We start from the raw sequence: 12,782 nt of genomic DNA on the forward strand, positions 1-12,782 counted from the left end.
ATGGTTGTCATTTTATGCATCTTTAATTATTGATTAATATTTATTATTTTAAATTTCATGTTATTTTAATTTGAGACTGATTTCTTATAGAGATTTTTATCGAAATGTTTAACAAATATTAATTTCTCGAGTAATTATACAAGACCAATGTCTCCGTCTGATGTAATTAATTAACTAATTGTAAGTAATGTAGCTTGATAAACCCTTGGACCGAAAGACTTAACCTCGGTGGAGATTACATAATAAATGAAGAACATTTTACCCCTTTTTGGCTGCTTCTTAAAATAAAAATATTATTATAATTTTGAAAGTTAGTGCAAAGAATGAATTATTAAGCTCATTTGGTTCTTTGGTTTGATCTATGTTGACGTGATTATTGGACCTATTCACCAGTTTGATTAAAGCTGCTGAAGGTTTATGGCCTAAGTTACAATGGTGAATTTCAGCTACTGGCACAATTGTAACAGGTCTGGATTGTAACTTTTTACAATGTTTTCGGTAGTATCCTGTCTTCCTCAATAATCACCTCAACGGTGCTAAGCTTCATTTTTAGTTTGTCTCTGCCGCTGCTTGAAACTGCTTCCGGCGATCGGACCACAAAATCTTTTTCATCAAAAATTGGAGGTGTAACTTTTAGTGACCTGGCATCGAAATCGATAGTTCTCGCAGTAGTGGGTGGTTTTAGCTTTTAATATCTTCTTTCATTTATTTAATTCGCGTCTCAAAAAATTTCTTCCAACGTCATCCCCAGCTTAATAATTAATTGTTTCATTTTTTTTTGAGCTGCTTTTAATTTGTTTTATCCCATTTTCTTCTTTGAACCTTACTTATTCCATTTTTACTTCTTTTAATCCTTCTTACCCTTTTTCAATTTTTGTATTATTTCTGCTATTATTGCCATTAAAGCCTTTGTTCTTCTATGATTGCTTTCGCACCCCCGGTTGTAATAGGCATAAAATATCTTGTTTTATGAAGAATAGTTCTTTATTCTTTGCTTTGCGAGCTGTTCAGTGATACATGGATTAATAGACCGTGCCTATTTAGCAGACATTGCTTCATACGTTGGAAAACGAAACTCGTGTACTTTCGGTCCGTTTCTGTAATTTCCTTTATTTCCCGATACATATTAGGAATATGTCATTTAAATGTACTAGTAAAACGCATCGCAACACTAAGCGGCAGAAGGTTGCGACGACATAGCTTTTTTGCGCGTTAGCTCCCTATGTTTCTCCCAAGGGCAATTACGTATATGTCGTCTCCTCACGTGTGAGCAAACCATCAAATCAGCACTTAAATAGATTACTGAATTTTTTTTTGATATATACAACGGCGGATTTTAACTCGTCTAACACATTTTAAACTTTTATTATGAAATTTAAATAAAATGTAATAAAAAGATTAATATAATGTTCATTCAACTTATTAGAACTAATGAGCCACACCAGCACGTGGCCGGGTCAGCTAGTAATACATACAAGTATAATCCATTGTATATTCCATCTAGTGTGCGTATGGTTGAACAGCATAGTTAAAGCAAATAAGTCGGTAATTATTAGAACGCAAAATTATTCTTAAATTTCAAGGATAAAGCCACTAATGCCTGAACTCTATTCATGATACATGTATATGTAACTAATTATACACCCGAATTTAATTTTTATAACATTTGATTAGAATATGTGTATTTACAACCAACTATACACACCTTTAATATCGCCCACTTTTCCGACTATTTCAACTCAAATGTGTTGAAATTGGTAATGTTTAGTTAGATTTTGATTAAAAATTTAAGATATCGAAAATAGCATCACTTGTCAATTTTATCCTTCAATTAGATGCTTAAATAGGCAGTCAGCTAGTTGGAGAATATGGGAAGAAATAGATCTATACGATTTGATTACAAGACAAAAACGCTCATTTTCCGTTCTCATTCTTTAATCGTTCCTTAATATCTTTCAAACCATTAACGGTGTTCTTGGTCTCGTCGTTATGAGTTTCATTGTTTTGCTCGCTGAGTTTACATTTTTATGTGTGCTAGTTTCGTCGTTTGTCATCGTTTTACATTGATGTCTTGTGCTTATTCATTTTCTAAATTAGTAATAAGCGGTGCTCACTAGTGTGTGCGCCGTTTCGATTTGCGTAGACGCTCTTAGAGAAATAGTGTTTATGTCACATGAATTTCAATAGGATGTTTAAGTAATCAGCTAGTTGCAGAATATTAAATTATGAGATTAGATTAGATTTTAAGACAAAAACGCGCACTTTTCCGGTTTCATTCTTTAGTCGTTCGTTCATATTTTTTAAACCGCTTAATAAAGTCGAATGAAATTTTTACAAAACTAGTCCTTGGATATACAAATTGATCGCCTTTATGTACCCACGGAGACCGTTTTGTTCACGGCTGAGAGATTGACCTAATATACAGATAAACATATCTACGGTATAGTTTAATGTATGTATACGTACAGTAAATGCCAAACAAAGGTTTACAATTATTGATGAACTGAACCAAAATCATCTGAGAGAATACGTAAAAAGGACGCGGCTGTTTAAACTCTTCCATTCCTTTGAAATTGTTTAATACTAACTGGAATACGTTAAAATTTCGAGTTTTTAATTGAAAATTTGGATTAAACGATAACATCCTGGATAACGAAAATAGGCCTATGGCAATTTGAATTAAAACATTTTGATAGCCCATTAGTTCCAGAATATAATATTATGAGTGTTTGTTGCAGCAACGGTAATAATTGCAAAACAATTTTCTTTACGTTTTCATTCGCTAATATTTTCTTAACAGCTTAATAAAGTTTTACTAAATTTTACAAAATCCGGATACTTAAACGCATATTTCTTACAGTATATAATAAACGAATAGTCAAATTTCAGACCGCTAGTTCTGTTTTTATCTGCAAATTGTCGGTGGTGGTTGAGAAGGGGGATCGTTATATAGATACTTAAAATTTAATCTATGACGTCATGGACAAAAAATGATTTTCTTCAATGAAACGAACAAGTTGTACAGGCGCTTTTGGAGCTCTTTGTCAAGAGCAGCTAATGGCTCTAGCAACAGCCGTTTTGTCATGTGCATTACTAAATTTGGAACCATCGTTGCAATGAGTGAAGAAATGTACTGCAAGTTGATTTATTGATTGACTGTCTAGTACCTATGTCGTCGATTCGGGATAATGGGTTACTATTCTTTTGTGTTACTTGATTCAGTGTTTTATAGTCCTCGCAAAATCTCTTGGAATCATCTTTCTTCCAGACTAGCACTAAAGAGGAAGCTCAAAAACTTAGAAATGGTTTTAGCACCCTTACATATGTCATTCACTTCCTCTTACTTCGCCCAAATAATCCTTTTGGTAAGCTGATTTTTTGTACCGAAAGTGCGTAAATATGTTGAAAACGACTAAGCAGCTCTATTAATATTTTTTCAATAAGAGGTAGTCAGAAAGGGGTGAAATTTTCTTTATTTATTACGTAATCTCCACCGACGTTTCGCCTTTCTAGCCAAAACTTTATCAAGATAGATTACTTAATTATATCAGAGACATTGAAAATTTTTTGGTATAATCACTCAAGAATTTAATATTTTATTTATTAGACACTACTATAAAAATTAATACACAAAATTTTAATTATGGTTGTCATTTTATGCATCTTTAATTATTGATTAATATTTATTATTTTAAATTTCATGTTATTTTAATTTGAGACTGATTTCTTATAGAGATTTTTATCGAAATGTTTAACAAATATTAATTTCTCGAGTAATTATACAAGACCAATGTCTCCGTCTGATGTAATTAATTAACTAATTGTAAGTAATGTAGCTTGATAAACCCTTGGACCGAAAGACTTAACCTCGGTGGAGATTACATAATAAATGAAGAACATTTTACCCCTTTTTGGCTGCTTCTTAAAATAAAAATATTATTATAATTTTGAAAGTTAGTGCAAAGAATGAATTATTAAGCTCATTTGGTTCTTTGGTTTGATCTATGTTGACGTGATTATTGGACCTATTCACCAGTTTGATTAAAGCTGCTGAAGGTTTATGGCCTAAGTTACAATGGTGAATTTCAGCTACTGGCACAATTGTAACAGGTCTGGATTGTAACTTTTTACAATGTTTTCGGTAGTATCCTGTCTTCCTCAATAATCACCTCAACGGTGCTAAGCTTCATTTTTAGTTTGTCTCTGCCGCTGCTTGAAACTGCTTCCGGCGATCGGACCACAAAATCTTTTTCATCAAAAATTGGAGGTGTAACTTTTAGTGACCTGGCATCGAAATCGATAGTTCTCGCAGTAGTGGGTGGTTTTAGCTTTTAATATCTTCTTTCATTTATTTAATTCGCGTCTCAAAAAATTTCTTCCAACGTCATCTCCAGCTTAATAATTAATTGTTTCATTTTTTTTTGAGCTGCTTTTAATTTGTTTTATCCCATTTTCTTCTTTGAACCTTACTTATTCCATTTTTACTTCTTTTAATCCTTCTTACCCTTTTTCAATTTTTGTATTATTTCTGCTATTATTGCCATTAAAGCCTTTGTTCTTCTATGATTGCTTTCGCACCCCCGGTTGTAATAGGCATAAAATATCTTGTTTTATGAAGAATAGTTCTTTATTCTTTGCTTTGCGAGCTGTTCAGTGATACATGGATTGTTGAACAGAATGCTTCAATAACGTCCAATTTGTTTTCTTCAAGAGTTTTCCAATGACATAATTCGTTAGGGTTATTCACGATCTGTGGAAATTTCCAGAAAACTCGATGAGATTCTCCAATAACGATAAATTCATTCTTCTCTCTTCGAGAGCTTTCCTATGATATTTGGTTTGTTAAGGTAACTCGCGATTAGAAACTTCTAGAAAATTCTATGGAACTTTTCGGTGACGTTAGAATTGTTATTATTTCTTCAAGTGCTTTGCAGTGATAAAACGATTTTTATTAGGGTTACTCACAGCAATGAAATGTTCTCAAAGTTATTAAAATTTATTCTAAATAGTACCTTACATCTTAACAATTTTTTTGGTTTTGCATGTTTGATTTATATTAAATAAAGTGACACCCTCTGTTACCTAAAGCCTTCCCTTGTCCTCTTTATACTTTTTCATGTAAGTCCAAACTTACGTAGTTTATGAACAACCTTTTGCACATGTACACGCATATTTGTATTGAAATATGAATAACATTATTATTGTTGGGAATTGTCTTGTTTTAGGTAATTTACTTACATCCACTAATGTCTCCCAGGATGGATTTAATAATGTAACGTCAAGTAGCACTACTTTTCCTGAGGATTGTCGATTTCAGTATGTTTTGGCGGCTGCGACAAGCATTGCTACTAAGTTGAATGAGGATACATTAACATATTTAAATCAAGGTCAAAGCTACGAGATTAAAGCAAAAAAGTTAGGCGATTTATCCACATACCGCGGGAAACTTCTTAAGGTTTGTAATTTATTCAGTAAATATACCATATTTTAACATGGCAATTTGGTCATTCTACGTATGTTAACCGGGTAATTGATTTATTGATTGTGTAACGTCTTGAATAAGAAACGAACTAAACAGAGTTATATTAACTTTATTTTATGATGTTAGTCTTACTATATTTGATATTCGAATGATCGTAATAGATTGAGTGATGCTCTCATCATAATATTATAAATGACTAAAAAAAAAGGCCACCAATGTATTGAATTTCTTATAGTTGAAAAGATCGCGTTGGGCTGCTCATTTACGAGCTTGAACTATTTGAACCGAACTTTCACGTTGGGTTATTATCTGAATCGACCTAAAATTGACTGGGTGCCCAACCCAATCGAGTGGGTGCTCAGACACCCGCGGGTCCCCCCTTGTTGCGGCCCTGATTGTAATAATTAATGAAAAATGATTCCATTACACAGCAACAAAATATTTTATACATTGATAATAATTAAACGCCGCTTGGGTTTACTAATCAATTGTTGATTCCACCTTAATTGGCTAATAGCAACTTATTACCGAACTTACAAATACATACTTTAAGAGTATTTGATTAGAGTATTTTGCAAGTATGCTTATTACATGTGGCGTTCTTAAGCAAATTTTAAGAAAGCGCACCCAGAAAAACGCCTTTATTAAATATTAATAATATATTAATTATCCCCCCACCTTTTTTTTGTGATTTGATTTGTAAAATTAGATTTCTATGATTATTCCTTTAGTAGCAACACCGTATGATATTCTGGTTACAAAGAAAGCGCACACTCTACACCCTTATACGCAGGTGGTTATTTAAGTCATTATAAATTTAAAAAATTGAATTATTATTTTGTGCAACGATAACACATTATGAATCCTTTTTATCGCAACGTTTTTTATACGAATTTATTAGTTATAGAGATAAGAAAGCAGATCGCAACGCCTTAGTTTCGAATTGTATGATGCTCAAAATTGCGCATAACTTTGGGTGGAATAATCTCAGAAACGAAGGTCATGTGCTGGTGTATACGTGTATGCAGTCCGCTGCGCGTGCGCCTTGGTGTCGGAGCATGTCGGTGACGCGAATTCATAAGTTTACCCCCTTCCAATAATTGCTCAACGAACCTAAAGTAGTTTTTACTTCAAAAACAGACATTAATGTTTGAGCTGTTTCTAATCTTCTACACTGCTTATCAATTTTCTTCTTGAGGCTCCGCATCCAATTTCTGTTGAAATTGATTCGTTTGCTTCTCGGTAAGCGTCATCTTGTTAATCGATAGTCAGCAATTAATTATTTTTATGCACGTTAAAACCAGTTTATCCCCGTCGTCAAAGGACCGATATTATTTAATAATATGCATTTTAAAGAAAACAAAGAGGTACATATCATAATTAATAGAGTAACTATTTACTCGAACGACCGTTTCATCGCATTTGCTGGAGCAAAACAGTATGAAAATTTAAGAAAACTTTACGGGGTACTTCCATTATGTTCCATAAAACAATTTCCCATTACGAAAAGTTACTGAAAGGGGATAACTATCACATAATCCTCTGCTTTAAAATTAGTTTAAAAATAATATAGAATTCAAATATATAGCTGAAAGAAGAGACGTAAAAAAATGAGTACTAGTTAAAATTGATAAAAATTTGAAGAAGGGTTTATAAAAGCAACAAAGTAGGATTATGATAAGAAATCCGCTGATAAACTTTGAAAACTTCGGCTACTAAAATAAACAAACCCAGAAGAAACAAATAAAACGTATAGGTGTGCCGATTGAGAAGTTCAACGGTGAACGAAACAAAGATATCACATATAGACACCACTTGCAAGGTAAAAAGGGGTGGAAAATTAAAGATTCTAATTGGTATCTTCTTTATTCTTATCTCTATTCGTTAAGCAGTTTTTCTAATTTTAAGGTGCCATTTACTTCGCTGAAAAGCGTAGTCAACAAACATTTCGACATTCATCATCCAAGTTATTGTAATTTTTATATCATCCTAATTTCTCAATCTACTTATGGGATATCAAAACATAAATGGGAAAAGTTTAATTCTCAGCCGCAATCTGTTTTTAAATTAATATTTTTAAAAGTAAATATAAGTTAAATGTCGAAATATCATATTTTATAAAATATGATAGTTTCAACGGTTGCTACTTAAGATTGTAACTTATATATAGTTTATTATAGTGGTTAATTGTCTAATACTGCTAGTCAGAACAAAACTTAAGAAGTTACAAATTATTCTAGAAGACATCCTTTTCTATGTTTGCAGCTTTTTCCATAATCGATAACTGACGTCGGCATTAAGTTATGCCAAGATCAGGTTTAAAATTTTGAAAAAAGGTCTCTCTGACTGACTGTTTATTTTATTGTCGAAAATTGTTTCAAAAAAATATATCGTATAAATTGACAATTTTTAGTTTTATTTATTAAAACAGTTATGTTAGGCAACAGTAATTACAAAATTATGGATGCAGATATATTTTTTTAAATAATTTAATTTGTGACCCAGTGTTTAATTTTCAGCTTTATTTATTTTTCTTTTAATTAAAAAAATTAGTCTTATGAAAACGAGGTCCCCTAACATTTGAGACTCACGACTATGTACCCCTCAAAGATGACATTGACGATGACTGCAGTTAATTGTAGCTATAGCATTCATATAAAATTTCTTTCTATATCATTACCAATAAAATATGAATTATTATCTATATTTTTAGAGCGTTATACGTGTATGTTTTCATGAACGTAGATTACAATACATGGAAAAGGAACAAATGAAATTATGGCAAAAATCAAGACCGGGAGATCGTATTCTTGAAATTGATGTGCCATTATCTTACGGTCTTTGTGAAGTTAGTCAACCAGCAAATTCTTTGAATACTGTGTGTTTTAGTTGGGATCCTACGAAAGAAGTGGGAATTTACATAAAGGTAATTAACAACCAATCAATTACAAGTTGAACATTCAAATAAACGTCATAATCATTTTGAATAAACTTGACAACATAAGGACGTATTTCTTTTCTGTATTTTTTAACCTTGAGATTATTAAAACTTTAAGGTGAATTGCATAAGTACGGAATTTACTCCAAGAAAACATGGTGGCGAAAAGGGAGTACCATTTCGATTGCAAGTTGAAACATATTACGGAAATAATGAGTCCGAGAATATTCGAAGATTGCATGTAGCTGCATGTCAAATAAAAGTTTTTAAACTAAAAGGTGCGGATAGAAAGCACAAACAGGATCGCGAAAAAATTTTGAAGAGACCAGTTTCAGAACAAGAAAAGTTTCAGCCTAGCTATGAGTGTACTGTCCTAAATGACGTATGTACCTATTTTTATATTTCCAATTTTATATATTTCATTTTTAACATTACGTGAAGAATTTGTTTGAAAAAAGAGTATACGTTGCTTTATTTTATAGATGCCATTAGATGCTTTTTCTGGGTTCCCAGCCCCGGAAATACCCATACGATCTTATTCTCCAGAAGGGTATGCTAATATTACACTTATCTATTAATACTATAGTTTATGTAGGAAATGTATTAGTAAGATAAAGATTTTATAATCCTTGTTTTGTTTCATTTTGTATCAAGATACAAACAAGTTTTTTGTTTTCAAAATAAGAGAATGTGTATTGTTTCTAAATTAATCTAATATTAATTTATTTAATAGGAGTGACAAATCACCAAGTCCGGTTCAAAATAATACCGATAATGGCAATTTGATATCTACTAATTATAGTTCTTTAAGTACCATAAATACTGTAGACAACCGGCAAGAAGAAGTAAGTACCTACTAGTAATAAACTTGACAATTTTTCCTGTAGAGTACATGCTTCCAGGAACCAGATGAGGATAATTTTCTTCAATTATCAGATCCTGAAGATGTCTTAAAATGGCTGAATTCCAATCGATTTGGGAAATACTTGGACATGTTCTCTAATTTTTCCGGTTCTGATATGTTACGAATGACAAGAGAAGATTTAATTCAAATATGCGGTCAAGCTGATGGCATTAGACTATATAACGCTTTACATAACAGGTATTTTAAATAAAAATTAATTTTTGATTTAAAAAAATTATAAAAAAATTATAAATTCTACAAAATTTGTACTTTATTCTCTGAAAAGGCAAGCGATTGCCAGAAATAATGTATCTACCATTATCAGTAATGAAATTGAATTATCTTTTTTGTATATTTTTCATTGAAATTGAACTGTGCAGGTTATATTAACAGATGTTAAGTTTGGGTCAAGTCAATGTAAGTCTAAATGCTGAACACAAACCGTATAATCCGACATATCATAATACGTCTAGGAATTTCATGAAATGATGGTATTCTATTTTGTGCCCAACTAACTTTTGTCATAACGCACGTATCATTCAATGTACTAACTCATTCTCAGAAAGTTTTTACTGTGACTACGAAAAACAAAAGTGCAAATAAGATAATTTATTGTCTTTAAAATTTACAATATTACATGCGTGTGTGCAGTATACTTTTAAATTAACTTACTATTATTCACTTCGACATAATTATTAAGCTCGATTTATTTTCTGCCCCCGTGATGTGTACTTCAACAGAGTTAATAGTTGTGTAAATTGTAATCATTTTAGGATATGCTTAGTATTGTTTTGCTATATCATGAAGTAGCTTAACGTCAAGTTTGGAATATTTGCGAACGATTGCACTTTGTCGAATCATATACACTTCATGATTTGTACAGCTATCATCAATGGGTCGTTAGTCCGAAGACGATTGCACACGCACTTTCACTTTTTTCTTTCCTAAATTCTAACATACCTAACTATCACTTCATAATTCAGAATTTATCCTTTTCATTATTGACTTCCATAGCGCCTTTTGTTATCTTATTCTTTCTAATACCTTTTTATTCTTAACATTTTCTGTCACGGTATTTTCATAAATACAATAAATAGGCGATTTCAAAGTCAGATAATTCATTGATTTCTCCAGTAAATGATACCGAATCGAAAATAATGTCCTCTTTTGCGTGTAACTGATTATTAATTGAATGTAAGCAATAACAAAATTAGTATAACCGCCGTTATGCTTTCCTTTCGTCACATGTTTTGTTGATATGAGTATTCTCTTCAACTGTTCAATTTTTTAGATTATTGGACGAAAGTTCGCGTATTTGAATTGACTTTGGAATTCTTGTTTTGGTCAGCTGTTTGGAATCCAAATGTTTAGATCCAATTATCAATTACTCGATAAAGAAAACACTGTTTTAATCGATTTACTATCATTTGATATGATATATGATTAGAAACTAAAGAATTTGACTTTTAACCCATTTATTCTGTCATCACCCTTTGTAGTATTTTTATTTATGAAATACTACTATACATATAAATACAAAAGAAACTCAGCATAAGTTAGTACGGGTAATTCCGGAAAAGCGAGTGATGAGTGGAGTTTTGCAACATCTGCTCATTGATTATGTTCTGAAGCTTACTTTTTTGCTTTCATTTTTGAAAACATTGTAAAAATTTATCTAACACTTCTTGAATTGTTTCTTCTCCTGGAGGCAGCCCTATATTTGACTCCAATACTGGTTTTTGAAGGTTAGGCAATGGTTGTCCAGATCAAATTTCTAATCATGGTTATCTTTCTATGGGAATATCTTTAAAAATCCTCTTCATAATCCGATAAAGTTTTATATTAGCAAACATCTAGATATAAATCTATAGTAATAAAATAAAACGAATATTTACTAATTTTGATTTACACCAGTTCCTTTATTATGCATAGAAACATGCTTGCAGATTAGCACGTATTATAAATTATATTGTCTCGTACGTTGAATTTAATTAGGTAATTATAAATACTTTATATAATTTCAGGGCATTATTACCTAAATTGACTTTATTTGTTTGTAATGGGAATGCCTCTATATTCAATGCTGTTTATCTAACATCCCATTCGAAGTCGGAAATGCTGGCTAAAATTGCACCATTCTCCACTTTATCTGCAAATCAAATTAAAGAAATGTATATTCAAGGTCCTCAAGGAATTAAAGTTAATATAACAACTGAAGTTATTAGACATTTAAAGGATGAAGCTATGTTTTTGCTCATGTCTGTCGAAGAACATGATGAATGTTATCTTCTTTTGAAATCGTTATCAAAATAATAAATCGCGTGTGTATCAATGAATATTTCATTAATTTATAGTTGTTGTTATAACATTCTATTATTATTGTTTTGCTTTTTATGTAATAAATGGCTTAATAAAAGCCATCTATTTAATATCTATTTAAAACATATTTTCATTATGCTAAGTTAATGACATTTTCTGTAGTATATATTAGAAAAATAAAAGGATACTTCTGTTTTAATAAAATTTTTAATGCAACATTATTTTCTTCTTAATTATTACTTATAATTGGCCTCGTTCAGCAATTTTTTTTTTATAAATTGAAAGTTCAAGTGAAAAATAAGATATCTGCAAAAAATCAAAATTTTATTCGCACGTTTAGTGTCTTAAAAACAATTACAAAGTGTCTCTTCTAGGGAAAAGGGGCGTGGCTAGGCGTTATGTCTTTACATGCATAAATTTGATGATTGTAAGCGACTTAACGCTAGTTATTAGTCGTTGCAGGCTGTATTTGCGGAATATTCTTTGTAGGCATACATTGCTTCATTCTATATTACTCCAAAAATGCGCTTGTTAGTATTGCATAATTTGAGAAAATAAAATACAAAAAAAAGGATAAATGATTTGTTTTCCATCCAACTAAAGCTAATGAGAATAGCACGGCAACATGCCAAACGGAGATCGGACTTTATCCATCAAAAGCTAGAGATTCTATAATGTTGTTTCTTTTAAATATAAGTTGATGATGACATAGAGACTATCTTTATAAAAATCTTAAGAAAGGGGGGAAATAAATTAAAAAATTTTTGATTACCAAAAAATAGCTGCATTAGACAATACATACTAAGATGACACAGTTGCCATTTTTGCTTTTGTGAGCCTTTTTTGAGAAGTATTAAGTACATTATAATTTTGTTTTCCGATGTAGGTATCTAACTTTTTTATTTAAGAAAGTAATTCCGGTTGTTTTAATGTCTCCCAGGTCTATAATACAGAGAACATGCCCACGAATAGAATTTATTTTAGACAAGCTTTTATTGGGTCAATAGATGTCATTAGTCAATTTGAATTTTTTAGAGAAAACAGATTGTTATTTACGCTACATCTAAATAAGAAAAATGAAATTATGTAATATGCATTACCAGTATTAATAATTAGTTATTAAACTAATAACGGAGGTA

The 12,782-nt window shown here is 31.1% G+C and overlaps 1 protein-coding gene across 3 annotated transcripts in view; it reads left to right on the top strand.

The window, feature by feature from the left end:
* The window catches only part of LOC108737024 (transcription factor CP2), a 22,188-nt gene extending 10,369 nt beyond the window's left edge, over window positions 1-11,819 (top strand). Inside the window, exons 6-12 of one of the 3 annotated variants that reach the window (XM_025980532.1) lie at window positions 5,226-5,455; window positions 8,196-8,408; window positions 8,539-8,802; window positions 8,903-8,970; window positions 9,154-9,265; window positions 9,308-9,522; window positions 11,349-11,819. In XM_025980532.1, coding sequence (XP_025836317.1) covers window positions 5,226-5,455; window positions 8,196-8,408; window positions 8,539-8,802; window positions 8,903-8,970; window positions 9,154-9,265; window positions 9,308-9,522; window positions 11,349-11,637 — 1,391 coding nt within the window. In that variant the 3' untranslated portion in view covers window positions 11,638-11,819. The other 2 variants (XM_025980534.1, XM_025980533.1) reach the window with 2 other exon arrangements.
* The last annotated feature ends 963 nt before the right edge of the window (window positions 11,820-12,782 follow it).

This window comes from Agrilus planipennis, unplaced genomic scaffold (genome assembly GCF_000699045.2).
Source record: "Agrilus planipennis isolate EAB-ADULT unplaced genomic scaffold, Apla_2.0 scaffold113, whole genome shotgun sequence".
Taxonomy (NCBI): Eukaryota; Metazoa; Arthropoda; class Insecta; order Coleoptera; family Buprestidae; genus Agrilus; species Agrilus planipennis.